Source organism: Pseudochaenichthys georgianus, chromosome 14 (genome assembly GCF_902827115.2).
Source record: "Pseudochaenichthys georgianus chromosome 14, fPseGeo1.2, whole genome shotgun sequence".
NCBI lineage: Eukaryota > Metazoa > Chordata > Actinopteri > Perciformes > Channichthyidae > Pseudochaenichthys > Pseudochaenichthys georgianus.
Window position 1 is genome coordinate 32,380,205 of NC_047516.1, and position 27,896 is coordinate 32,408,100.

At 38.4% G+C, this 27,896-nt stretch overlaps 1 protein-coding gene and 1 long non-coding RNA gene across 2 annotated transcripts in view; one reads left to right on the top strand and one right to left on the bottom strand.

Annotated features, from left to right (window-relative positions):
- Positions 1–27,404, top strand: part of LOC117458341 (androgen receptor-like) — a 47,496-nt gene extending 20,092 nt beyond the window's left edge. The window contains exons 2-8 of the mRNA XM_034098741.2: positions 588–739; positions 833–952; positions 7,619–7,897; positions 11,288–11,432; positions 17,992–18,122; positions 18,212–18,363; positions 20,506–27,404. Coding sequence (XP_033954632.1) covers positions 588–739; positions 833–952; positions 7,619–7,897; positions 11,288–11,432; positions 17,992–18,122; positions 18,212–18,363; positions 20,506–20,664 — 1,138 coding nt within the window. The 3' untranslated portion in view covers positions 20,665–27,404. The remainder of the gene's footprint in view (positions 1–587; positions 740–832; positions 953–7,618; positions 7,898–11,287; positions 11,433–17,991; positions 18,123–18,211; positions 18,364–20,505) is intronic.
- LOC139435082 (uncharacterized) lies at positions 3,306–6,412 on the bottom strand. Its single transcript, XR_011644356.1, has 2 exons — positions 5,996–6,412; positions 3,306–5,826 (listed from the first exon to the last, which is right to left on the bottom strand). It is a non-coding gene; the product is annotated as an uncharacterized lncRNA (long non-coding RNA).
- Positions 27,405–27,896: the final 492 nt, after the last annotated feature.

A 27,896-nucleotide genomic window follows, 5' to 3' on the forward strand; every position in this document is an offset into this window, starting at 1 on the left:
CATCGGGCTGGCCTGCATGGTCTGCCTACAAAACTAAAATAAAAAAACGTTTATGCAGCCCCAACAACAGCCTCTGATCATCAACAGACTTCATGCAATGCTTCATTGGATCCAAATATTAGATATATAATCTCTATCTAACTCCTAACACATCTAAATCTACTTCCAGCATGGATAAATGTTCATAAAAGACATCCATTGTTTGTTTTATACGCTTCTTGAAATCTAAAAGAAAACACATCGTTTTTCTAGAACAGATTACAAATCGCAAATGTGTGATGAAGGTGTGGCACTGGGCTACAGTATATAATGCCCGTTCCATTGCGGAGATATTCCCGCGAGAGTGCGGGAAATCTTAAATGTATTTATTTATTTCAAATGTGAAATGTTACCAATATTCTCACGGACTACTAGGGTGTGCTCACGGACCACCAGTGGTCCGCGGACCACACTTTGAGAAACACTGCCATAGGGTACAACATGTCAGGCATAAACACAGGATGAGCAACTTGTTGTTTATCACACACAAGTGTCTTGTAGTTGTGTTCATGGTTTATTAAAGTCATGTTTCATGTGTTTGAATGCAGGGTTGAGCCTGGCAGAGAGCACATGTTCCCCATGGAGTTCTTCTTCCCGCCACAGAGGACGTGCCTCATCTGTTCAGACGAGGCCTCTGGCTGCCATTACGGTGCGCTCACCTGTGGAAGCTGCAAGGTGTTCTTCAAAAGAGCAGCAGAAGGTAAAACCCAAACACCTATGTTTTCAACCTGTTGCATTTTATTTCAACCTTCAACAGAATATTTACCAGCATCCTCTGTTTTCTCTATCCAAGTAGGCAAACATAAATACCTGTGCGCCAGCAAAAACGACTGCACCATTGATAAGCTCAGAAGGAAGAACTGTCCGTCCTGTCGGCTGAGGAAGTGTTTCGAGGCTGGGATGACTCTCGGAGGTAGGATAGAGACACATACTAAAATCAGCTTTTATTTTATTGCAGTTATTTTAACATTGACATTTTTATTTGTATTACCTGGTAATAGTCACTTCAGAAATAGGATGTGTTCCAGACGAATGTGCATTTAAAACTCATTCACATCTCTGCAGTACGATGAACTCTGTGCACTACTGTATGAACAAATCACACTCTGGAGAAAGTCCTCGAAGTGAAACTAGTAATGGCTTCCCCAGACAGAGTACTTTATTCACTCTTCACTGCACATCGTCACTGGATCTCTTCAATTGCAGCATCATCACAATAGGGGGTGTTACTGATAATCAAGCCCCTGACTGAGCTGCCATGCAATTTAGACATCTTCCATTCACTTCTCCTTACTGTCACCCACTGTTTGTCAGTCTTTAAAGATTGACATGTAGTGGACTAATTTTAGTCTTGGGTTCAATTTTCACTCTCTTCCATTTTTCTCATTCTGTGGACGGTGGAAATTGTACTGGAAGCAAAAAGCTGACATGAGACATGTGAATTAAAGCAGCAGACATGCTGGTAATTTTGCCGCCAGCCACCGTCAAACCCATGGAGGGAAAGTGTGTTCTAATGATGCGGGGAAAAAAGCACACCTTTTCTAGTTGTGTCTAAGAAGAGCCTCTTTCACTCATGTTCTCATCTTGGACATGTAATTTACTTGCGGCATTTCACAGGAAAAATGTACCACAATCATTTGCAGAAGTGGTGTCAGATGTATTATACATTTGGTCTATTATCCCTGGAGGTTTTCACTCAAAATACTGAAATTAAAGGAAGTTTCTAGTTCAAATAATTTCACTTTTATTGATTTATTACACATTTGCTTATGTATTTGAAGATATATAAATTAAATGATAAATAAATATTATCTTTGACATTTGTTTTACTCTTTGTATTTCAGAAGGTCTGTCGCGAAGCAATGAAATTGTCTGATTCTTGTGTTTGGCATCTGTTCAAGACTTGAAGTTATTATAAATTGCTCAAAGCTTCACATTTTATAATTAGAATTCCATATTTCTCCTGAAATGTTAATTACATCCACAAATAGAAGCCAAGTAGTGAGGCTGCCATTGCCTTACCATGATCGCTCAGTCATTTAGCAGAAACCTGAAGAGGCCCGCTGCACATCTGCACTTAATGCAGAAATATCTGGAAGATGTTATCATACTAAAAACCTTTTTTACATTTTTTACATCAACCCTGTCCTACACAATGGTTCCAAATTGTGTTCCCAACCCAGAGTCTACCCATCGTGTGACATCGTCCTAAGCTGCTAGAGCTTCTGTTTCAGCAGCACCCGGGGAGGGTTAATGATTTACTCAAGCTGCTATTCTTCCAGAGCCTCCTAATGGAAAAAGCAGTAAGTGATGTGAGAGGGTCCTGGCACCACGCCACTGTCAGTTCAAATATATAACTTATTAAAAAAAAAAATGATTTCATGTGGCAAAGAGGAGTTTTTCATGAAATGGTGACTGCATGTCTAATGCTTGTTAAGCCTGCATGTGCCCAGTCGATCTTTTTATGGGGACCTGGTTTAAAAAAAAACGTTTGTGATGAGCAAGCTTTATTTTGATTTGATTTTGCACATTTAAAAGTTACAGAAACAGTTCACATTAATATACATTGTTTAGCAAGCTAGAGCTACACAGCTACACAAAACCACAAAATATATGGCTGTTCAACCTTTAATTATTTTTTTAAAAATCAATGAAAAATAACCTGTAATATAGGGTTTTAGCTCATATGAAACTAATGCAACAGGCCTTACAATAGTTTGGCCTGTTTGTAGCTACCTGCATGTTTATTGCTGTTCTGAGTTTGTATCTTCATGGTTTATTGCACTTATTAAATAACTGGATACAAAAATAACATCAGTCAGTGTGATATTAGTGTACAAATGCTTTATGTAGTAATAATGGGGAGAGCTTGTTGAATATAAAGTGTAACCATAGAGTATTATCCTTATACTCATTATATTATATGACATTTTTAATAAAGATTTAAGGGGATATTGTACTTTAAAAACCATATACAGATTAGTGGTTTTATGCATATTTCAATTCAATATCAACTGTCCTAGTTAACTTATTTTGTTATGTTTAGTGCTATGTTGAATAAAGAACCGTAATTAAGACTTAATGGCCCTAGATTTCCAAAAAGATGTCACTGGAGAAACAAGTGTTTTGCATTTTTCAGAGAAACTACAATTATTGGTTCCAAGTAAATATTCTTGCATTTCATATTTACTTTGAAGTGAAAATTCAACAAATAACCTATCCTTGAAGTCGGCATTACAAGTATTTGCAATAATATAACCACCACATTAAGAAAAGAGAGATCATTTATGAACAATGAAGTGACAGGTGACTCTCTCTCCAGCCTCTCTGCTCCTCACACCCAGAAACACTCCTCACATCTGTGCTAATGATGTAATGACAGTGACAACCTGGACACCAAAGTGAGAGTAAAGTGGGATCTGCAGAGGCACATATTACAAAGGCGTCGCAAGAAGTGAGGAAAAAAATACTAAACTGACTGTCGAGACAATCAAGTCCCTCCTGGCACCTAAAAAGAAGGTTAGGATAAAGATGGTGATTATAATGGTGATGAGACGGGTAATGACATATCGGGAACAAGGCCAAAAATGTGAGAGTATAGAGAAAAAAAATGTCATTCAATTTCAAACGTGTGATTTGATTGAAAATGGGCTTATTATGGATATTTCTGCAGCGTATTCACTGGAGGTCAGTGTTTGGTGGAAACCATCAACGATACTAACGCCACAGTGGACATTACCTTTGAATTAATTTGTCTGAATGTAATTTGTGATTGCAACAAATGCCGTGCTTGAATCGTTTGAATGTCAATCTCCCGTTTGTATTGGCTTCAAGTCAAGCCTGGGGATTTTAAGGTAATCTCAACCCAATCTATTTACTCTGCACTCTACAAAGATCATGAACCTGTCTGTGTCACAGTTAAGAATCCCAGGCAGGAGTTTTTAATTAACCATTTTTATTTCAAATGTTTGTCGTTGGCTCAGATTTGGAAAATGTGAGACTTGCCAATTATCTTTCATACATAATCTGCAATTGTCTTTCAACCCGGCTGTTTATGAGAAAGACTTAAGTTGTTTCTATAACTGGCAATATTTGATATGTATCCAACTGAACTGCAAAGCCAGGCTGCAGTTTTAATGAAACATTCTCTACACAGAAGCTGTGAGAGGAAAGGGCACTGCTTTTTACAGTCACTCAACGTTTATATAATTGATAAGAAATAAAGAGTGAAACGTCCTCTGGAGGAAACTTTAGATTTTAGCCTTTGCAGACCATTTACATGCACAAATATATAAAACATACGACATGAAAGGGAACACCACAGAAAGCACAATATGGCCTCTTTTAAAGATGTACTATGTCTGTGGAGACTGTCACAAAGTTAAAAGCTAGTGACCAGAATACATGTTAGTTCTTCAATGCGTTGGGCAAAAAGACAAATTTATATTTGTCTGTTACTCAATCTCTGGAAGAGCCGTAATAAAAAACAAACACGCTTAGTTAAAGTTTAACTGTTGGCAACTCGTATCTGTATAAAAGTGTACTCGGTACAGAGCAGATTCACCTTCCAAACAAAGTAGAGCATTAGGTCTTTGAGCATACAATCATAAATATGCACAAAGAGATTTGGCTGAAGGGTCCCGTACTATGTGAGATCAACTATGGCAAACAGACGGATAACACACACACTGACCGGACACACGAGCCACCCCCCACCACTTAAAGATAATAAAACAGTTATGTGTTGGTCTTAGTTCAGACTTTTAAGAACCACATTTATGTGTGTTCAATTATTATTTTCTGATTCAGTACCTAATGTACATGACACACTACTCCTCTAATACCTTGCTCCCATTGCTTCCAGGAGAGACTTAAAGGTCCCCTATTATGCAAAATGCACTTTTTTATATCTTTTATACATAAATATGTGTCCCCGGTGTGAAAGGAGACTCACAAAGTGTCAGAAAATACAACCCTCTCTTTTTTTCCATACCCACATCTCTAAAAATGGGGCTACAACGGACCTGATTCAGATTTGCTGCAGTCATGACGACATTGTTAAAATATTGGCTGGCTTTACGCCCACGGCCCTATCAGAAACGTCGCTATCAGAAACAATGCGCGACGTGTTTTGGACGTAATATGGTCTTTGTTTACATTAGCAAGCATCGCTAACACTCAGAGCTAACCTGTACTGGAGAGAGTATGTGTAAAAAAGCAGGAAATAAAAAGGTACTGTCCTTGTGGTAAACCCGCTAGAGAAAAAGCAGTTGAGCTCCATATTGTTTCAGAAGTAATCCTTGATTAGGTTTGGAACATCATATGGCGTTTCATCACGGCAGCTTTTTCTATGTAACATTAAGTTTGGCTCTTTTTCTGCTGTAACAACGTACATTTCCCATCTGTGGGACTAATAAAGGTATTCTGATTTAGCTGAGAATCTGGGTAGAATTCTCCTGCACAAACATGCATGAGCTCTCATCTCTTTTTTTTTTTAAGCTACAGACCCAGAATCAGCACCTCTCTAACAGGGCTGAAATAGAGGGGTATGGTGCATGGCTAGAATAGGTGATCTGTTTGGTATTTTGAGCAAAACACCTTGTGACGAAGGTAACTCCGCCACGGCTTCGGGCTGTGTAATCTTGCACATGGGGATTTGCACAGTACAGTCAAACATTGCCTATTTGCACATTTTATACTGTTCATTGATGTAGTGGGTATTAAATGAGTCAACTGTATTAAATTGTGATGTCGTCTGGCAGACGCTGGTCGGGCTCTCGGCTCCACCTGGAAAGAAAGGGGAGTTATAGCAAGAGCGCCAAAAGTGTTGGTTTGTGTAGATTGACAGCGGTTGAGATTATGTGCAAGGGATATGTTTAGTGTGTAAAGGTCACGATATATAAGGTGCATTAATGGTACAGGTTACTCCTATAACAGTCAACATCATAACACTCACCTCCGCCTGCTCTCCCGTCTCCGGTCCCAAGGTCCGTCATCGTAAAGGGTCCCCGGGGAAACAGCGGGTCCTTTTTATCGTTCCGGATGGGGTCAAAGGAGCAGGTTGGAGGCGGGGGTGATTTGTTATTAGGTACATTTGGCGTGTTAGTTTAGAACGGGTTTTCTTTTCATACCGTAATTAAATAGAATGTAAGTAAAGGATGTTTGTCATTCTCCAGTAAAGGATGTTTTGTGAATAACTACGGTCCTTATCTGAGCTGACCATCTCTGCACATGCCACCCCTTTTGGATGGTACGGGCCGATGGGTGAGGCTATAAAGGGTGGCATGTTGGGCTCATTTGGGGGGAAATAGTGTGGGAGACAGTCATTGTGAAATATTGATGTGGGCGACCAGGCACCAAATGATGAATAAATACCCACACCGGGTTGTATCAAGACGTTCTGCCTCTGTCTCCTTACTTGGTCGGGCCGCTCAAGTGACGTCGTTCACACACCTATAATATATGACTACAAATAGTATAATAGGAGACCTTTAATTTAACAGTGACATGAAGGTGTTGACATGATGGTGCACAATGAAGTTTTAAAATATGAACAGACGTTTTGACCCCATCGTGTAGTTATCAGCGTAGTCCAGAACTGCTCACTATGTAAGGGATAATGTACAACACGTACTGTGATACGTACTCGAGGTGAATGGGGTCGCAATGAAAGAAACTCTGTCAGCCTCAGAGAGAACCGTTTAAGAGTTAGACAGTAATGATGTTATATGTTTACAGAGATATTGGCATAATCCAATGGTTTAACCAAAATATGTAAACACCAATGGTCTGTGGGTTCTAACATTGAGCAGCTTCCTTAAGACTGATCGCATTTGTGGGGTTATAAATGACAGATTTATCATTACTCAAGGGAGCAGCAGATTTGTTTCAGTATTTGGCATTTGTTATCTCTTGATACCTATTTGCTCTGCAGTGCATAAGGAATACAAATGTACTGTTAATATGCATGCTTATGGAGATGAATGGTTAAAGAAAAAAACAGTATTTTGAAAACTGCAAAATCTCCCTGGGCGACGATGTAATAAGAGGGGCTAATTTCCAAGTATACATCAACAGCGAGCTCTCATTCATGAGCACAGGCCTTTCCTCCAGATGAGACTCATCTGTTCAGAGAGTTCTCTTTCAAATGGAATATGATTCAATATATTTGACGGTATTAGTATATCAGTCTGGCTGATGAATATATTAATTGTATTGGTATCTATGACTGATTTTGTTTTTTTAAAAGGAAAATCCTCTGATATCAACACCAGAGTATTGGCTTGTCATTGTACAAACAACATTTTGCTGTAATTGTTCCAGTTAGGCAGTATGGATTTTTTACAGTCAATGGCATAAAAAGCCATTCTGGCTTCAGGCAGTCTATACAGTTACAACAGCTGGATTTAAATTCAATCAAATGTGTAATTTTGTTACATTTTCATTTGCAAAACACCTTGTGAATTGGAGTTTAAAGACCAGGTCACATTGCTTGTGAGCTAAATGTTTGACAAAGTAGCATATACCTGATAATAATAACTGAACTGTTTCTTGATCGATTTCGTGATTTTGTTTGTAGCACGTAAACTAAAGAAGATTGGACAACAGAAAAACCAAGAAGAGGATCATCCTATTCAGGAACACTCAGAGGTCATCCAGAACCCCGCTCCTACTTCAGGCCTGAGCTACAACTCCCAGATGGTCTTCCTCAACATCCTGGAGTCCATCGAACCGGAGGTGGTGAACGCAGGGCACGACTACGGGCAGCCAGACACCGCTGTCACCCTGCTCACCAGCCTCAACGAGCTGGGAGAGAGGCAGCTGGTCAAAGTGGTCAAATGGGCAAAAGGGTTGCCAGGTAGGATGCTACTTACATTTTTTGAAACAATGTTTTTGTTAGCTTCTTAAAGCTTATCTTTGTTCACCAGAACTGCAGAGTCAGGTGAAAACTCTGTGTGCCCCGCTTTAGGTACAAGTACATTTTTGATTTATTGGGCTTGGCTCATGGTGTGATTGGTCATCTATCAATTGAAGGGTCAGTGGTTCAATCCCCAGCCCCTGCAGTCAACATGTAGTGTCCTTAGCAAGCTACTGAACCCCCAAATTACTCTCAGTAGAGGTTATTTTTAAGTCGCTTTGGATAAAAGCAGCTAAATATAATGTAATGTACTGATTATATTTTGAAGTACTTTGAGTCAGGAAATGTGTCCCTGTATAATAACAATTATTGAGTATGTTTTCGCATGGATTAATACATGTAGAACCTGATACAGTGTTGGAGGCGGTACCCCCGTTGTTGCTCAGTGGCGCATGAAGACAAAATGGCCTGACTCAAGAGCAAAATAACCTGTATCTGGGCCCATGGAGCATGCGCACTTGAGTTTTCCTTAAGCCCCGCCTCCAATCTCCTGCTCTCAGCTCAGTGAACTGAATGATAGAGAAAATAACTCTTGATTCAGCTTTTAGACCCTTATGATTTAAATAAGGGCTATAAAGGTGTCCGTACTGGGTAGTTGATTTAGTTAAAAAAAAGTTTGGAGGGACCTGGGCAATTCCTGCCAGATGTCATGCTTCTATTTCCAGCTTATTGATCGAATAGTGCTCAAAGGCTTGGATAATACTGTGTCGCTTTTTCCTAATATGTGCATGTCCATGACTTTATCTCTAACTTCCTTGCTTTCTCTGGTCTGGTCAGCTGTTCTTGAGAGTCACTGACCAACATTAGTTAGACTTAGGAGGTTAGGAATCAATTGTTTGTGTAATTTACAAGCCAACTGAAACATGTGTGTCATCTGCATAGGTATGGAAAGAGATGGTGGGCCTCCTGATGACACTGCCAAGTTGATATAATATTGAGATTTCATTTCATTTCAAACCTTTATTTATCCAGGTGTATCCCATTGAGATCATTTATCTCTTTTTCAAGGCAGACCTGCTCAAGTAGGTTCCACATGAAACATACAAAACATAAACAGAACAACAAAAGGACATCATACAGCATCATTACAGGGATTACAATTTACATAACTATCCACATGAACAGGTGCCAACAGCTTCCGATTGAGTAGCATCCAACCAAGCTTTAAAAACATTTAGTGGCACCAGATTGCTCAGTTTCCATTTCAATTGCAGACTATTCCAGGACAGAGGAGCTGCACATCTAAAAGCTGTCTTCCCTGAGACAGTCCTAGCAGTTGGCACATTTAATAAAACTACAGCATGCGATCTCAGGCAGTAGCCACTTACAATTCACCGTGAGATCAGGGAGCAGATATAAGATGGAAGTTTCCCTAACATGCCCTTGCATACAGGGTACAGTGATGGGTTAATGCTTTACAGTTTGTCACAAATCTCAGTGCGCTGTGATACGCAGCATCTAACTTGACCAGGCAATTGGCAGGTGCATTCATATACACCAGATCCCCATAGTCCAGCACAGGTCAAAAGGTCACAGTGACGAGCCTTTTCCTGGCCTCAAGCGAGAAACAGGACTTGTTTCTGTAAAAGAAACCTAGCCTAACCCTCAGCTTTTTAAGCAGGTTATTGACATGACGTTTAAAAGAGAGACAATCATCAAGCCAGATACCAAGGTATTTGTAACAGGTAACCACTTCAAGTTTTGTTCCTTGCGTAGTTACAATATCTAAAACAGGCTCTGGTGTCTTTTTAGCTTTTGAAAAGAGCATTACCTTGGTTTTATCCACATTTAAAAGAAGCTTTAGTTCAGAGAGCCGAGTCTGAATAATGGTAAAAACAGCCTGTAATTTAACAACAGCCTCCTTAATGGAGGGACCTGCACAGTACATCACGGTATCGTCCGCATAAAAATGTGAAGTTGCTCCATCGACATTTTCACCTAAACTATTGATGCAGATGGAGAATAAAAGTGGACCTAAAACAGAACCTTGTGGTACACCATTAGTGATGTTTAACCACTCAGAAGACAGCCCATCAAAATGAACACATTGGGACCTTTCAGAGAGGTAGTTCACAAACCACCCACTGCATGGCTGGATAGGCCAATACTGAGTAGCCTCTGCTTTAAGATGCGATGATCAACGGTGTCAAACGCTTTGGAAAGGTCAACAAATAGAGCTGCACAACTCTGCTTATTATCTAAAATACTCGTAATATCATTTACCACTTTCATTGTGGCAGTGATGGTGCTGTGTTGCTTTCTGAAGCCTGACTGATGTTTAGACAGGATGTCATTTGTACATAAAAACACCTTTACCTGTTCACTCACTAGGCGTTCAAGAACCTTCGCCAGAACTGATCATTTAGAGATGGGCCTATAATTATTTAATAAAGTGGCCTCCCCTCCTTTTAGCAAAGGCAGGACATACGCTGACTTCCACCATTTTGGAATTGTGTTTGTGCTGAGGGAGAGGTTAAAAAGAGTAGTGAGAGGTGGAGCAATAAAATCTGCAGCTATCTTTAAAAAGAAAGGTTCTACGTTGTCCGGGCCAGCCGGTTTCTTAGGATCTAACTTGGTTAAAGCTTCACGAACAACATCAACAGTAAAAGGAGTAAAACTAAAAGGGTTTTCCGAAACACATTTTTCAGAGTCACAGACTGTGGTGTTCACAGAAGCAAAGTTAGTGACAGAATCAGATAAAAAAGTAGCGGCCCTAAAATCTATCCTTATCCAAGTCGGACTGTCAAGATAAATACGTTATCGACTTATTTTACATGTGGATATGACCTTGATCCTTTCTGGTGACCTCGAAATGGCCCGTTGTGTATACTTGCGTGTTTGTGTAACTAAGAATAGAATAAATATTCAAGCGATGCGATGATTAACAGTTTCAGGAACATTCTGAATTTTTTCACATCTCAATTCCAATGTTAAACTCTTATTTAAAAGTATAGACTTTGAAAGGATGTATTTTCATCATAATGTTATTATACAATCATCATATATTAGTGGCATAAAATGCTCTTAAAATAACAATAATTGTTATTATTTCTGGTACCATATATGCTCCATCAAAAGTAGTTGTAACTAGCAAGCACACAAGTTGTCATCTAAATCGTCTAAACCGACAAAGAGCTGTCCAACAGAGACAAATAGAAGAAGGAAAACCAATTAAAAACTGTTATAGAAAAGCTAAAGTGGAGGTTAATATCAAATTTGTTTGACACTCAAGCAATATTGATTAATTACACTTTAAACTGTACAAGAGTTTGTGTGTTTTTTATAAAAAAAATAACCCATACAGTATTGTATTTGAATCTTTCTCCTTAGGGTTTAGAAATCTCCATGTGGACGACCAAATGACTGTCATTCAGCATTCTTGGATGGGGGTGATGGTGTTTGCCCTGGGATGGAGGTCCTATAAGAACGTCAACGGCAGGATGCTTTACTTCGCCCCGGATCTCGTGTTCAATGAGTATGTACACATCTGATTTATTAAATTAAATGACAGTGTCTGAATTAGTTGTATCTGGTTGTGTTTAACATGCTGCGCTACTCACCATATTAAGATATCCCCTTCAGTGAATGAGCCTGTGCCTTCGTACCGCCACTGTGGTACACAATAGAGTTCTTCACCACTTTCTCTCCCCCATCTTCCTCTCATTTGCTTTCCTACTCATGCTCAAACACAAAGACATCTCCAGAATTTTCTAAATGTGAAGTAGAAATTGTTGCAGGCTTTTTAGGACCCTGTTCATCCAATTTCCTCCTTAGGTGTTCTTCTGTTACAGTGAGATTAAAGGGAGGAACATTAGTCTCCAGCAGTCAAACTCTCACAGCGCTGGTGAAGCTGATTCAATTCTGAATATTACTCCTGACAGACAACAGTGGTCAGGTCTGACTGAGTGTAAGTGAGGAATATTAATGGATAGCAGTCAGTCTTTAGTTTGGACTTAGTTGTAATGAATCTAAAAGGCAGAAACATATTCAGACATAATCATCAAGATGCAATTATTTTCTCTTTTTAAATTACAACTTATATAGTTACCATATGTATGACTTAGTTACCATAATGTTTGTGTAAATATACTGTAACAAAGGAGGAAGAAATAGTGTTTTTTAGTATAATTTTAGTTTTGCTTAGTTCAGTACCATCTCACTGATATGCTTATTTTGAATTAAAGGGTGATTCTAGTGATTTAGTATGGTACTCCCATAAAGTTGGCAGACGCTAAGACACAGCAGCAGAGACACAGTTCTCCTGGCTTTCAATCCTCCATCCAAACACTGAACCTCAAATGATTTCCCACAAATCCCCTATATGGTATTTTCCATGAAACCCTTCAGTCAATGGCGGCAGTGGCTCAGTCAGTAGGGGCTATTAAAGAGGGGTTTCATCCTCAAATTCTATCTCTGATCACATTATTTATGCACATGTTTGACTGAGGTACACTTAGCAATACTAAATTGTAAAAATACTATATACTACTATATAACAAGTAAAAGTACAAAAGTATTCGCATCAAAATATACTTAGGTGTCACAAGTAAAATGATTCATTATGCACTATGACCCATTTCAGAGTTGTATCTATTTAATAACTGGTTTATGATTATTAACGTTTTAGAGTGTTTTTCCCACAGCTGGTTAATTTAGAGCTAATTTGAATTGCTTTGTATTATGCTGCTGGTTGTTTTAACTTTATCAAAGTCATTTAATAATTGATTAATATTTTGTATTAGTTTATAATCTAACATACGTCTCCAAACCCCAAATAACACAGATGAAATCACTGGTTATTGTGCCAGACCTTTTAAAGCTCTTTCCACATTCATTACTCTCTGTGGTCAGTATACTTAACGTGCTGATGTATTCAGTGAAGTGCGCCTTTAATCATTTATTTAATCGTATTTCACAAGTGTTATATTTTGCTAATCAACTAATTCCTTTGCATCTTTATAGTATAAATCAAGCATATTAATATAAATAAAAACGCCATTTTGCAAAAGCACTGATCACGCAGCTCTCATTGACGTATGATTATTTGCTGACTGTCGCACTAAACTAGATTTTAACAGATTGTGTTGTATAATTTAATTTAGACTGAAGGTTTAACATTTCTACATATTAAGAGGAATAAATAAATACAATTAAAGAAACAGAAAAGAGAATTCAAACAGTTGATGACAAATAATATTGCATCCTGACTCATACAAGCGTGTAAAAACTCAACAACATAATAACAGGTTATTGATTACTGTATACACTGATGTATGCACACTTACCTTGCTTCACACTACTGGCCACACCCATTTCAGTGATGTCACAGCAGGTGTGTATCATCGTTGAGCTGAAAAATATCTGTGTGTTTGCACTGGGCAGACAGCGGGTGGAATACATCATGGAATCTCAAACAGATTCAAGTTGGGAGCTTGGAAACTAACAAGAAAAAGTTTCATACAAAGAAAGAAGAGAATTCATATTAAGTGAAGTGGATTAGAAGCTCAGATGTGGAGGATGGAATTAGGGCTGGCGGAGGCCATATAAATCAGAAATGTGGATAGTTGTAGGTATTTGAAAGTTGAAAGAAATTGAATGCTTAAATTGCAGGTGTACTTAATGTATACACCTCATATTTAGAAAATCATATGCATACAGTTCTATGATTTACTTTAATTGTGTTTTAGTTTAAATATTTTTTTTTTCATGTGATAGAAGATAAATGCTGTGAGAAATTGAGTCTAGGTTTGTATACAGAAGCAGGTTGTCATACAGACAGGTTTAGCTGTCGGAGAACTTAAAGGAAATAGCTACATGAGAACTATTGATTATATCATCACTATAGATCCCTTAATTAATTCAGGTTCTACTAAAATATTTACAATTAATACAGACTGCATCTTTAATCATAGTAAATAAAATCGCGGTACCCATTTTAAAAGTTGGATCTTGGAGGTTTTTCACAGAATTATCTTTAAATTCAAAAATGTTGCAAGACGAAAAGTTATTTGTCCTTTTGTAAACCCAAGCATCAGCCTTGCATGATTTGCTCATATGAACTTATCCAGAAACGTTTCAAATAGTTTGCGTATACGCTGGTCTGATTTTGTTATAAAATCTATAAAACCACATGTCTGAAACTCTGCTTCCATTTCCAGAGGGATGGAGAACATTCATTTATTTCTTCACAGCCTTAGAATACGATAAAAACTCGTATTCATTGTTCATAATAAAGCAGAATCATTTCATTAGACTGAACAGAGAGAGCGCACCTGGATCACGATGTCTATTCTCGTCTTCTCCCGAGCTTATTGAAATAACTGAAGATTGTTCAGGCAAGATGAACATGAAATATCCCTTCTTATAATATTGCACTTTAATGACTAAAACACTACTGAACTTTATAGCCAATTATAGAGTAAGGCAAGGCAAGTTAAAGCAAGGCAAGTTAAAGCAAGGCAAGGCACATTTATTGATATAGCACCTTTCAACACAAGTCAATTCAAAGTGCTTTACAAAAAATGAAAGACATTAAGAAAATGGCATTTAAAATCAGTCATTAAAAAGATAAGATAATAAAATAAACATTAAAAGAAAACATACATGGATAAAAGTTACAGTGCAGTCTAAGATATGAATAGTTCAATTAAAAGCAGTGACAAAAAGAAAGGTCTTCAGCCTGGATTTAAAAGTAGTAAGAGTTGCAGCGGACCTGCAGGTTTCTGGGAGTTTGTTCCAGATATTTGGAGCATAAACTGAATGCTGCTTCTCCATGTTTAGTAGACTCTGGGGACAGAAAGCTGACCAGTCCCTGAAGACCTGAGAGATCTGGGTGGTTCATAATTTACTAGGAGGTCAGAAATGTACCATTCAGTGCTTTATAAACCAGCAGCAGTATTTTGAAATCTATTCTTTGACACACAGGAAGCCAATGTAAAGACTTCAGAACAGTGATGTGATCCACTTTCTTAGTGTCAGTGAGGACTCGAGCAGTGACGTTCTGAATCAGCTGCAGCTTTTTAATAGATTTTTTAGTGAGACCTGTGAAGACACCATTGCAGTAGTCCAGTCTACTGAAGATAAAAGCATGGAAAAGTTTTTCCAAATCCTGCTGTGACATAAGTCTTTTAATCCTAGATATATTCTTTTGGTGATAGTAGGCTGATTTAGTAACTGTTTTAATGTGACTGTTGAAACTCAGGTCAGAGTCCATGACTACACCTAGATTTCTGGCTTTATCTGTTGTTTTGAACATTGCAGACTGAAGCTCAGCACTAACTTTTAAACGTTCTGCCTTGGCTCCAAAAACCATTACCTCAGTTTTATCTTTGTTTAATTGGAGAAAGTTCTGACACACCCAGTCATTGATTTGTTCAATGCACTTACTCAGTGTTTTAACTGGAGAATAGTCACCTGGTGAAATTGTTAGGTACATTTGTGTGTCATCCGCATAGCTATGGTAACTTATTTTGTTGTTCTTCATTATCTGAGCCAGTGGTAGCATGTATACGTTAAAGAGAAGAGGCCCCAAGATGGAGCCTTGAGGTACCCCACATGTCATATTTGTCAACTCAGATGTGTATTTACCTATAGAAACAAAGTTGTTTCTGTCCTTTAAAGAGCCTGTGACAGCATCCCAACAACTGTTGTGCAATGAAATATTGGGCTACTAGTCATCTCGAACCGTCAGTTTAAAAAAGAAGGTGCAATACCGTTCCGATAAATATCAATAATTTCGAACATTGCGGGGAAATTCCTTAGACTCATTTTGAAGTTTTGGGGGAAGCCGGAAGTGACGTCAATGCGGGAACGCTTCACTGTGCGGCGAGAGAGCCAAACACGGACAAAGTGTGTTGTCATGCGTACTGTAGAAATGGTGAATTACTGAGTTTAGGCACATTAATAACGTTTTAATGAAGTTGACTACAGTATATTCATATTTGTCAGTGCTTTCTTGTCAATTCGGTGAACATAAACATACATGATCGTGGTGAAGATGATGATTAAATTAGGATTAAAAATCGGTAGTGAGAGCTGCTGAATTTCCTCCCGTAGGATGTGATATAAAAACAAATCGATTATTTTTGTAGTTGTAAACTCAAGTGGATGAAACTACATTTATTAGTGCTTTCATGTCAATTCGGCGAACATATGATACATTAAATGATCGTGAGGATGATGATTAAAAATCGTTTGTTTGAGCCGGTCTGCATTTCCTGATGAGAAAACAAACCGATGCTTTTTGTAGTTGTAGTACACCAATATGGATTAAACGTGTGGTTTTTTTACCACAATGTTGGGGAAATTAATGGGTAAAATGCACAGATTATTATTATTATTATTCCCACTCCGATCGGGACACTAGGTCCACCGTTTCTCCGCAGCGAGGCTCCCCCCGTTGACAGTTTACGTGGGCTGGGTGCAGTGGCGGACTGGCCATCGGAACGAATCCCGATGGGCCGGTACCGAAGAGGGCCGGTCGGATAAGTCACTAGCACATCCCCCACTCCCCCCGTTGACAACTTACTAGCGGTACCGAAGTGGGCCGGTCGAGAGTTCCAGGATGATTTTTAGTCCCATTCCACCACTGGCTACATGACCGTATTATCGCCCATATTGACGAACCTAATTCCTAAACTTCTAACAGATACAACATAAACCGATCCTTCAGCCTCATTTGAGCTCTCAGACACGTTCAAAATTAAACTGTCGCCGCTGTCTGAGCTTGCTGCTGTGTGCGCCGTCGTGCGTTTACAGGCAGAAGCTGGGATCCTGAACGGTGCAGCTGGAGCACTGTGCCTGCAATGACGTCACACATAATTTGGCGGGACTTGAAGAATCCCCAAGAAGATCCAGAAAATGGTCAATATTGAAGGGCAGATTAATGGTTATCAAAGTACAAATATCCAAAATCAGTTCAGTAACGGTTTTCAAGGGGACAATATTTACTCAAATTGATGGGTTTGGATGATGGGGGAAACTCGTGTCACAGGGTCTTTAAGTAGGATTCAAACCAATTTAGAACTGTTTCCGAAAGTACCACCCAGTTTTCCGGTCGGTCTAGTAATATGTTGTGGTCAACAGTGTCAAACGCAGCACTGAGATCTAATAATACTAACACTGAAGTTCTACCACTGTCTGTGTTTAAGTGGATGTCATTGAAGACCTTTACAAGAGCAGTCTCAGTGTTGTGGTTTGGACGAAAGCCTGACTGGAACACATCGAAACGGTTATTAAAATGCAAGAAGTTACTCAACTGTTGAAAAACAACTTTTTCAATGATTTTACCTAGAAATGGCAGGTTTGATATGGGCCTGTAATTGTTCATTACTGAAGCATCTAAATTATTCTTTTTTAAGAGCGGTTTAATGACTGCAGTTTTCAGGGCCTGTGGAAAAATACCTGAGTGAAGAGACTTGTTTACTATATTTAGTAGATCTGAGGCCATGCAACGAAAAACATCTTTGAAAAAAATCCTGTTAATAATAATATCATGGCAGCAGGAGGAGGATTTCAGAAGTTGAATAATGTCCTCTAGGTTTTTATCATTAATCTGATGGAATTGTGTCATGGTGTTTGAATTGCTTTTAAGTGGGCATAGGGACAACACATGTGCTGTACCTGATGCAGAGGCACTGACTGCTTGTCTGATTTTCTGAATTGTGTCAGTGAAGAAGGAGGCAAAAATCATTGCACGCCATGGTGGATAGAAATCCAGAGGCTACTGACACTGGGGGGTTTGTTAGTCTGTCGACGGTAGCAAACAAGGCACGAGTACTATATTCTAGTGTTACAGAGTTGTGTGTTTTCAACATCTTGCTCCAAATGTCAAAGATCACCCAGCCGAGATCTGTATTTTCATAAATGTTCCCATTACACCATTAAAGAGCCCACCTCTGACATTTCTACCTCTGCAGAAGTTAGTCATTACAGAATAAATGTCCGAGGTGTAAGGCAATTTGTTCCTCCGCCTCTCATGGTTGGAACATTTACTTTATTTCACATTTGTCACCCTGACCTTTTCACACCCGCAGGAATCGGATGCACGTTTCCAGCATGTATGAGCACTGCATACGGATGAGACATCTCTCCCAGGAGCTGCTGCTGCTGCAGATCACTCACGAAGAGTTCCTCTGCATGAAGGCCCTGCTGCTCTTCAGCATTCGTAAGCTCTGTGTCCTGGGCATCAACATGTACCTTACCCCAAACAAATGTCAAGGTTTTAGTCTTAACCATTACTGTCTTTTTCTCCAGTTCCTGTTGAGGGTCTGAAGAGTCAGAAGTACTTCGATGAGCTGCGCCTCACCTACATCAACGAGCTCGATCGCCTCATTAATTATGGGATGGCCAACAATCGTCCTCAGAGGTTCTACCAGCTCACCCGACTCCTGGACTCTCTCCAGATGGTGAGACACTGCTTTCATTCACGATGTGTCATTTTTAAAGCAAACTGTCAGTTTTTTGAATTTCAAATGTTGGTATGCTTGTTGTAGTTGTATATACAAAATTGTGTATATTACATGAGTCTTTATTTAATCAAATGTTTAGATTTTCTAAGATGACTTCATGTTGTTGATCGAAGTGGTCCTCATCACTTGATGCACTCTATATCTAATTGTGAAGAGTAGGGATGTTAAGATTCACCGATTCGCATCGGTGCACCGGCATAAACGTTCGAGATGCGAGTGCACCGGTTGAAAGAGTGCACATCGGCTACAGTTTGGGTTGAACTCGCGATGCATCGATTGTGGCGTCTTTGCATCGGTAAAAAAACCGATTCATTCAAATAAAATCCTCTCATCCTGTCAGCACTCCGCAGAGACGATCTTTGATCTTTGCTTCGCACTACGGAGGCTGAGAGTCTCAGTTATGGAAGTCGAGGAGAAAGAGAAACACAGCGCACCGAAAAATACCTACAAATCAAACGTTTGGCAACACTTCGGATTTTTCAAGAAAGACGGTCAACTTGAAAAATCGCTCGCAAATTGTAAACGATGCCGAGCCGCTTTAAAGTACACAAGTAGTCCGAGGAACTTAGCGACGCACATAAAGAGGCGACATGGGGTCTGCGGCTGAAAAGAGAAACCTCAAAGTTAGACATATGAGTTCAATCACTCAGTGAGGTGTTCTGTCAGAGAGTGGTGTTTAGTTTACAGCAGCCTGTGACAGCCAATAACAGTTTAAATGTCTTCCTCACTGTAAGCAGTTATGAAAGAGCTGTTTGTGAAATGTTATTTGTATTCTTTATTGTTCCTATAGAAACCACTGCTTTCTGCTCACTGGTGAGTCAGCATATGGATGAGTGTTAAGCACATCAGGCTGGCAGCTGTATGTAAATCACTTTTTTGTTAATTTATGATTTGCTGCATATGAGGAATAAAACAAAAATCCTCTGTCGTACCATATTGAATTGTATCATTACTTTTGCATCGTGTTGAATCGCATCGTATCGCATAATATTAAATCAAATCGTATCGAACTGCATCGCAACAGGGGTGAATCGTATGGCATCGCCTGGTGTTTCAAAGGTATCGTTAATGTATCGTTTCGTGGCAACGAATCAAGATGCGCATCGTATCGGCCTCAGTGATGGAGATGCACATCCCTAGTGTAGAGGTATTCTCTGCATCGTATTAATGAGGCCCTATTGTGCTTTTTTGGGTCTTCCCTTTCCTGTGTGTTGTGTTTTTGTGCATGTAAATGGTCTGCCAAGGCTCAAATCCCTGTGTTCCCTCCAGAGGGAGTTTCTATCACACAATCTCCCCCCCTGCCTGAAACGCCTCCATTGAACTCCTTTGTTTACTTCCATTAAATAGTGACATCACTACGTAACACTTATGCTTCAATTGGCTTAGTGCTCCGACACATATGACTAAGGGGCGGGGCATCTCTCAGCACTTGACCAATCACAACAGAGCCGGCCAGCTATCCAATCAGAGCAGACTGGGCTCTGGTTTGAGACAGAGGGTGAAAAGAGGTGCTGCAGCATGAGAAAAATAAAGAGCTTTTTAAACATTAGAGCATGGAGACATGTCACAGTAGAGGGACTAGATTGTAGTAAGGGATCATGGGACTTGTTGTCTTCACCACCATTGCATTTAGATTATCTTGGTTCAGATTTCTTCAGTTTTCATAAATCAGTAGATTTTCAATAGGAGCAGAATTTTCAAAATGTGAAAAAACTGGAGCTAAAGTCAATTAGACAGCTTCTGGTACACATTCACAATCAGTGATCTGTGTTTGAAAATAGTTGGAAGGGATGTTGTGTGATTTATTAGGACACTGAAAAGGGATTTAAGTTAGTATAAGGGGAATCTGACAACTGAAATCTAAAAACTTCTTCCCTTTAATCAGGGTTTTGAAAAGGCTAATGGGTGAGGCGAATATGAGATCGCCTCACTCGATCTCATATTCAGATCTCTAATCCTCAATTTCCTATTGCTTTAGATGTGTGTACAATTTATTTTAATGAGTCATGTTTCTGAGTCATTGTCGAAACACTGCTTGTAGTGAATCTCTAAAACATGGCATTTGTTCTTCTGTTTCAGACGGTAAAGAAGCTCCACCAGTTTACATTCGACCTTTTTGTCCAGGCTCAGTCTCTCCACACGAAGGTCAGCTTTCCGGAGATGATCGGAGAGATCATCTCCGTCCACGTACCAAAGATCCTGGCAGGTTTGGCTAAACCGATCTTGTTTCACCAGTAGAAGGATTTTTTTATTTATCAAAAAGTGACTCATCTTTGTTGCCTACGTAAACCTTAACGAAGGTTCTGCTTCCCCACATCGTCAGTTTAAAGCCCTGTCCTGTAATCATTATTTTGTTGTTCAAGTTTTTTTATTCCTTTTAGCAATAACTGTGATTGTTTGTTCAGAACTGTTAACGCTTTTATCTGAAGCGCTGCGAGGCCTCGTCTGTTGACAGCTCCGCTTTCAGAGATGTTACTTTATATAAGTCTGTGGTTCACGATTACAGGACACTAAAAGTAGCAGGGTTCAAAACTTTTTTCGCATGTGACATTAAAACACTAGACAAGGTATTAACTTTACCAAAAGAACAAGAGATGGCACAAATAGCAGATGAGAATTGGATAAGGAAACAAACCAATACTTATACCCTTTTACTTTCCAAAATCTGTGCTCAAAATTGCACACTGATAACGATTCATGCCGAATCAAGAATATATCTTCTGAGTATTTAGATGTTGTGAACGTGAGAAATACTCTTTCTCGTAAATAAGCAAGACCTTTTGACGATGATTTTACTGGACATACCCAGGCATCCCAAAATGCATTGGAGCTCTTCAAACTGTTCATTAACAGAAGGCGGTGCAGACAATTAAAATAAATAACCATGAATAAAATATTCAAAAAATGCACATATTAACTTAATTAAAATATCAAAACATTGAAATTGCCTTCAAATAATACTGGAAAATATTCAATTGGGTGGATTTTAATTAAACTATAACTGGGACGGTCACACTGACAAACTGATACATTGACTTTAATTAAATGTATTCTATCAACAGATTCCACATTACTGTATTTGGTTGGTTGAAAACAATAATATTACATTTAAATCAAAAGTATTAGGTTCAACTTAATATTATTGCTTTCAACTAACCTAATACAGTTATGTGAAATTCATTTACATAATACATTAAGTTAAAGTCAACGGTTCAGTTCTTTCAGTGTAGTTGTTGATATATGCACCTATTTGATGCAGAGAAGAAGAATTGCTGCACTTTTCTACAGTGGGAACAATCTGCTGGTAATGATACACCTAATTGTTTATTTGTCAAACAGTATGCACTACATAAGGAGTGAGTATGTAGCATGCAGTATGTAGGTTTGGAGTTTGAACACAGCTCCAATGCTGCCTTCAGGTGCATCTACTCATTTCCTGCTTATGAATGTAGTTAGTACAATTTGGTGGGCATTTAATTATGTTGGCGTATTAGGATTACTAAGGTAACAAAATAAATAAATGACATTATGAGCTGGGGGAGAGAGAGATATAAAGAGAACACCTGCAATGGTAACCACACTTACCATTTATTATGTCGACAGTGGATGCCCTAATCAAATATACTTGTATATTACAAATGTACTGCATGTTTATTAAAAACATAGTGTAATTTGATACATCAATAATGAAATACCAGAATCACCATATTATCATAGCAGTTGAACTCAATAGCAATTGGGCCTGGACAGAAGAAAGTTTGGTTCAGTTTCTCAGCATCAGGATCAACGACAAGTTTTGGTTCCTTAACCAAAGAAAAAAAACGTAATCTCAAGTTTTCTTCTCATAAATATGTGAATTACATTTGCAGAGAATATCCAAGTCTCTCAGAATATTACCCCCTCCCATGGCTCAGTCATTTATTAATGTTTACCTTCAGTGGCCCTAATACGCTGTCGTTTCTAAGAGCTAAAGTGCCTTAAACACAGAAATTAAGATGTACCTTTAAGATAACTGTTATCAAGCATTCGAATGAATGGACAAAATCCACTGCTGAGACAATCAAAGATAAGGAAGTCAAGGATTACAAAACAAACTTGATGTCCTGCATCATATTTTAAAATGTATGTCAAACATCATATTGTCCTGCTGTGAGAATGTACTGTAGTTTTAGTTGAACAGGTGTTAATCCAGGATAAATCTACTGAGGACAGTTGATGTCTTAATGAGAAACTCAAAAGTGAAATTGAAAGTTAAGGAAAACTAGATATGTAATGATACATTACATCATTGTTGCCACCACTTTGACTCACATTTTCACATCTCACATCAAAACATAATAACTGAAGATGAAACTCGCCTGCAGCTGTTATTCCCTCTAAACAATAAAGAAACGATGTTTGAATTAAAATAAAAAACTAAACTAAGCTTAGCAAGATTTTTCAATTCTGGTAACATTATTATTCACTCATGTCTATGATGTAAGGGATAATGTGCTGCGACGCGGTCATTATGGGGAAAAGAACACCGACAGGCTGATCAGGAGCCCGACGCGAACGCGTCGCAGCACATTATCCCGCTTATTACATGGCCACATTCTCAACAAAGTAACGTTATGACTCCCAATATTAATTGAAATGCTTTTATGGATTTAGAAAATTATTTTATTGATTTAAAAAATAGTTGTATGTATTGATTTAAATTGACATGCATCCGCGAAGAAAAATAGTCCGATGTTACTGTTTGAACTAACGTAGCAACGGCAGGAACTGCTTCGATAGCGTTTTTGAGGAGCTTTCTGATTACAGATTTGAAAACATCGCTGCTTGCTTTAAAAGTAGCACAATTCATGATGTCAAACCTTGGAAAGTATCTCGATATCCCTGCCCTGATGCCAAAGTAACTGCACACTGTATGTTTTGCCATTTGATGTATATGTCTGGACCGCTGCGTAAAAAGGAGGGTTTCTGCCCGTTACTTCTCCGCTGTTTTCTTGTCCCTCTTGTCTTTTTCTTTTCTTCACTGGGGACTCATCAGCCACTAACTATTACTCCAAATTACTGTGCTCTCCAAATATATTAAAATGAATGTTAAAATCCTCCATGTTGCTATCACACGACAGCGGAAAACTAAAGACAATCAGACAGTTTGCTTGCTTTTCAAACTGTTACATTTGAAAAACAGTGAGAGCGTCTCTTGTCAGTTTGAAAAGCCAACGGTAGGACCTGCTTGCGTTTTTGAGGAGCTTTGAAAAAGATTTGAAAACATCGCTCCTTGCTTTAAAAGTAGCACAATTCATGATGTCAAACATTGGAAAGTATCTAGATATCCCTGCCCTAATGACAAAGTAACTGGCAAGTGAATATGTGTCGCCGTTTGATGTCTATGTCTGGACCGCTGCGTAAAAAGGAGGGTTTCTGCCCCGTTACTTCTCCGCTGTTTTTCTTGTCCCAGTTCCCAACTGTATACAGTTCAATCGACCGGACTTCTTTCTGAAGATGTGAGCGTCCTTAACAACGGTCAATAAGTCCTTGACAGCGGTCTGTCTGTTCGGTATTAACAACGTGTCACGTGTTCTGAATTGACCAATCAGAATCGAGTATTCAACTAAGCCATGTAATAAGCATTGATAACATACTTGTACTGTATGATTATAGCTATGAGCATTCATAAATATAACAACTATGTAAATAATTCATTATAACAACAATCACAACGCATAAAGCATGATCGTATAAGCATAATCATAACTATCATAAAACGTCATTATTGCTTGTCACTCATAAATCGTTGTGTTCAGGTCTTCCGTGACCCGTTTCAAGTTAAAATTATATAATAACTTTTTATCGGAACAAGGCTTCATGACAACACAACACAACAGCTATATACACAAAAAAAAACTGATTTTGACAATTTTAGCCAAGTCTGAAGGTCTCTAAAAAAAAAAGTGTATAATTCGGTGTTCGGGTTCGGGTCTGGGAAGACCCAGCAGAATTGTGTTGGGTGACTCTGGGTCAAATTTGGCCCAATCAAGATTCATCTTTGACTTTAGACACCCCAGCCCCACCCCCTTCATCCACTGTAACAATATTAAAACCTTTTTTGGGGAGATTGTATTCTAATATTAGTCTATTATAGTCAGATAACGTAATGATCCACTGCCTTCACTATAGGGAATATAATGAGTGAATTGAATCACATGTTTTACTTAAATATGTGGTGTAATATTTTTTGGGGCCATAACAGGATTCTACGGTTATGAATGCATAATAAGTTAGTTATGATGTAGTGTTTTGGATTGAGATAAATTGTGGGTCAAAATTGACCCTCGAACACCATGAACAGTAACAGCTTTTGAACACAACACAAGGGTTAAGATTCTTTATGCAAGGATAACATTTTAAAACAATTCCCATAGTTGTAATACAGTATAAACTATAAATTAAAAACATTCAGTTTGTTGTTAACTATCCTAAAATCCAACATGGACCACTTGTACTGGCTAATAGTCACATCTAAATGAATGATTATAATGCCTTAAAATAAGATTATAATTTATTACAGCTATAGGAATTATAATTCAAAATGATCCTTTGCTGAAAAATATCAGTGAGTTCACAGCAATTATGAAGCATTATGATACTCAAACGCGTTATAAAATGTATTGTGATTATTGTTAAAATGCATTATAAGTAGTTATTAGAACTTGTAACATTAATTACACAAGGCTTTAACATAACACTAGTATTTGAATAATGAATTATAGAAATGGCCGTAATAGAAAGTGTTAGCAGCATTTCCCCTAGTCATCACCATTTGTTCTTGCCAAATTCTGAAATCAAATATCAAACAATCAGTTATAAAACGTATAAAACACAGAAGGATGTGAAATTCCAGCTATGACTGAAACAAGTTACATTTTAAATGGTACGTTGCCATTGTTGCACTGTCTCCCCTGAACACACCGCGTGCTTACTGTCGCTGAGTGTAGAGTTGTTTGCTGATGTTAGAGCATTAACTTAGAAATATGTCGAGGGTAAACTTGTTCTGGCGGACACTTGGCATGAGTGAAATTAGAGAAAATTGGACTGTAAGCTGCTTTCATAGTTTATTCCTCCACTGCACAGCGACAATAAAATAAGCAATTTTGCAGATCTGGCCAACAAGATATCATGCCTTTTTGGTTTTAATTGTGCATTGAATAGGTATCAGACTCTTTTGCAGCTACTAAAGTTAAAGTTCATTAAGGCAAAGCTAACCCTTTAAGATTAATTAATAAAACTAAAGTTGTGTTTACTCAGTCAGCGGACAGAGCTATCCCTAACTGACAGCACGGAGTGACGCGTCCTGCTGTGTGTAGCAGCAGCAGCAGAGACTGGCAGACACACAATGAGAAGTGGATTCAAAGTGCCTGCGATATTAGATTAGGGCAGTCATTTTCCAAAAGGACAACAAATAGAAACGTGCAGCCAAATTAGAACTGGAAGGGCTTCTGATGCACAATCTGAAAGGTCCTTGAATAGCCCTGCCAACGCTTGGAGTTCAGAACCAAGGAAACAAATCTGTGGAATGCCTTGAAGATAACTCAAAAACACTTGAGTAAAACTGTTGAAAAGCATTCAGTCATGGAGCCGAATTCTATTATCACTTTTAGTTTTTAACACAAATTGAGCGTATTATGTCACTTTGTCCATACAGCAGAGCGTGCATCACACTGACATAGTATCTTGTCAGTAAATGAACCAAACGTGGAAAGGTTAGCGTATTTATCATCAGAACAAACAAAACTTCAACATAACTTCAGCTCACGTCCTGCAGCAATGCTTTATAACTCTGTAAATACAACACTTTTAACAATTCTATAGTTCTTTCACTAGCTTGTAGATGCATGCATTGTGTGTGTGTAGAACTGTATTCATCATTTTTAGCTTTACACAAAGCAATGCATGGACATCCACGGAAGTCTCTCCTGTGTATTCTGTCATTGTTCAATGCATGAGCCGTCTGTCAGGAAGCATGATGCCATCTTGTTGTACAGTAACGAGCTGGCAATAACCGCCAGCTTCAGTGTTTTGTTTCGGACCCATTCACTACCTTCAGCTGTGCGTCAAAAGTACTTTTCTTCATCTGCAAGTTAATATCTTCATATTGTGTTTTTATACAATGTTTACTAAATGAAAATGAACGGAGGGATGGACCAATCCAGGTGATCCATGTACATTGATCCCACAACTTAAATAAATGTGTCTACCGTTATTTAAGGAAGCAGTAATGGAGTGTGATATTAAACATTAGAAATGTCCTTCAAACATGTTCCGTATATCATATATAAATCTAAACATGTAAAAGAACTGGAAAACGACTCATCCTGTGTTACCCCTGAAGACTGTTCAATACTCTTTTTTTATGCATGCAACACATTAAAGGTAGCACTGGGTGACTCATTTATATTAAAATGGTAATTTTCTTGGTGATATTCCTTTAAGTAACAACATAATGGTCAACTTTTGATTAAATTGAAATATTCAGAAATCTTATCACAATTCCCAAATGCACTATATTGTAAGACTGTTGTTGCCGATAACACTTTGTAATCCTTGAAATGAACACTGGTTTTAAAGAATGTTGTAATTTGTAATGCTGTTTTAGCTTTATTTCAAGGCATTGCCAGTCAATGAGCCACCCAGTTGCTCTGTTCACTTTGAATATGATTGTGTCACAGTAGGCTACAGTGTGTGTATAATGTTGATGGACATTAGTTGGTACACTGTGTGCCCAATGTACTGCATATTAACCTGGTTCTTTGTACATGCTAGAGTATCTGTTTAATGTCTGTTTTGGTGTCCCAGTTCTTAACTTTTAAAGACATCTCTTGTAGGATTTATACCTTTTGTGACTCTGTGTTTTTCAATATTTGTTTTTATCAAAGGTGTAAAGCTGCATCGTCTTTTAAAGGCAATTAAAAATAATTCTGACTCTTTGTTTGAAGTCATTGTACTTGATATGAAGGGGATATTTAGTAGAGTTTCAAAAAAGGAATTTTAATTCATCTCAGACTTTAGTCACGAATAGGCTTTTTCCCTTTTTTAATTATTTGGATTCCAACATGCATGAAAGCTGGGCAAACGGGGGAATTTAAGGATAAGACCCATTAATAACACATTCGTAAATGGATACAAGTGCCATATATACAGTATCTGGTAAGCACGATGACATTATCTTAAAATCGAAAACATATTTAACAAGTGTCAGATGGTACTTAAATACATGTTTAATTCATCTTGGACATCCAGTAAACAGTGTGCTTGCTTCAGTGAGAACACACACTGTTTTGTTCTTGTATGGATGCTCCTCTCATCAAGAGTCTCGCACTTGGCCGCATATTAATTTGCAGCTCAAGGTTATTTGAATTGGCACAAATTTGGCAAGGGAATCTCTGCCGGTGATTTGTGTGGGAAAAGAAGTCCAAGTC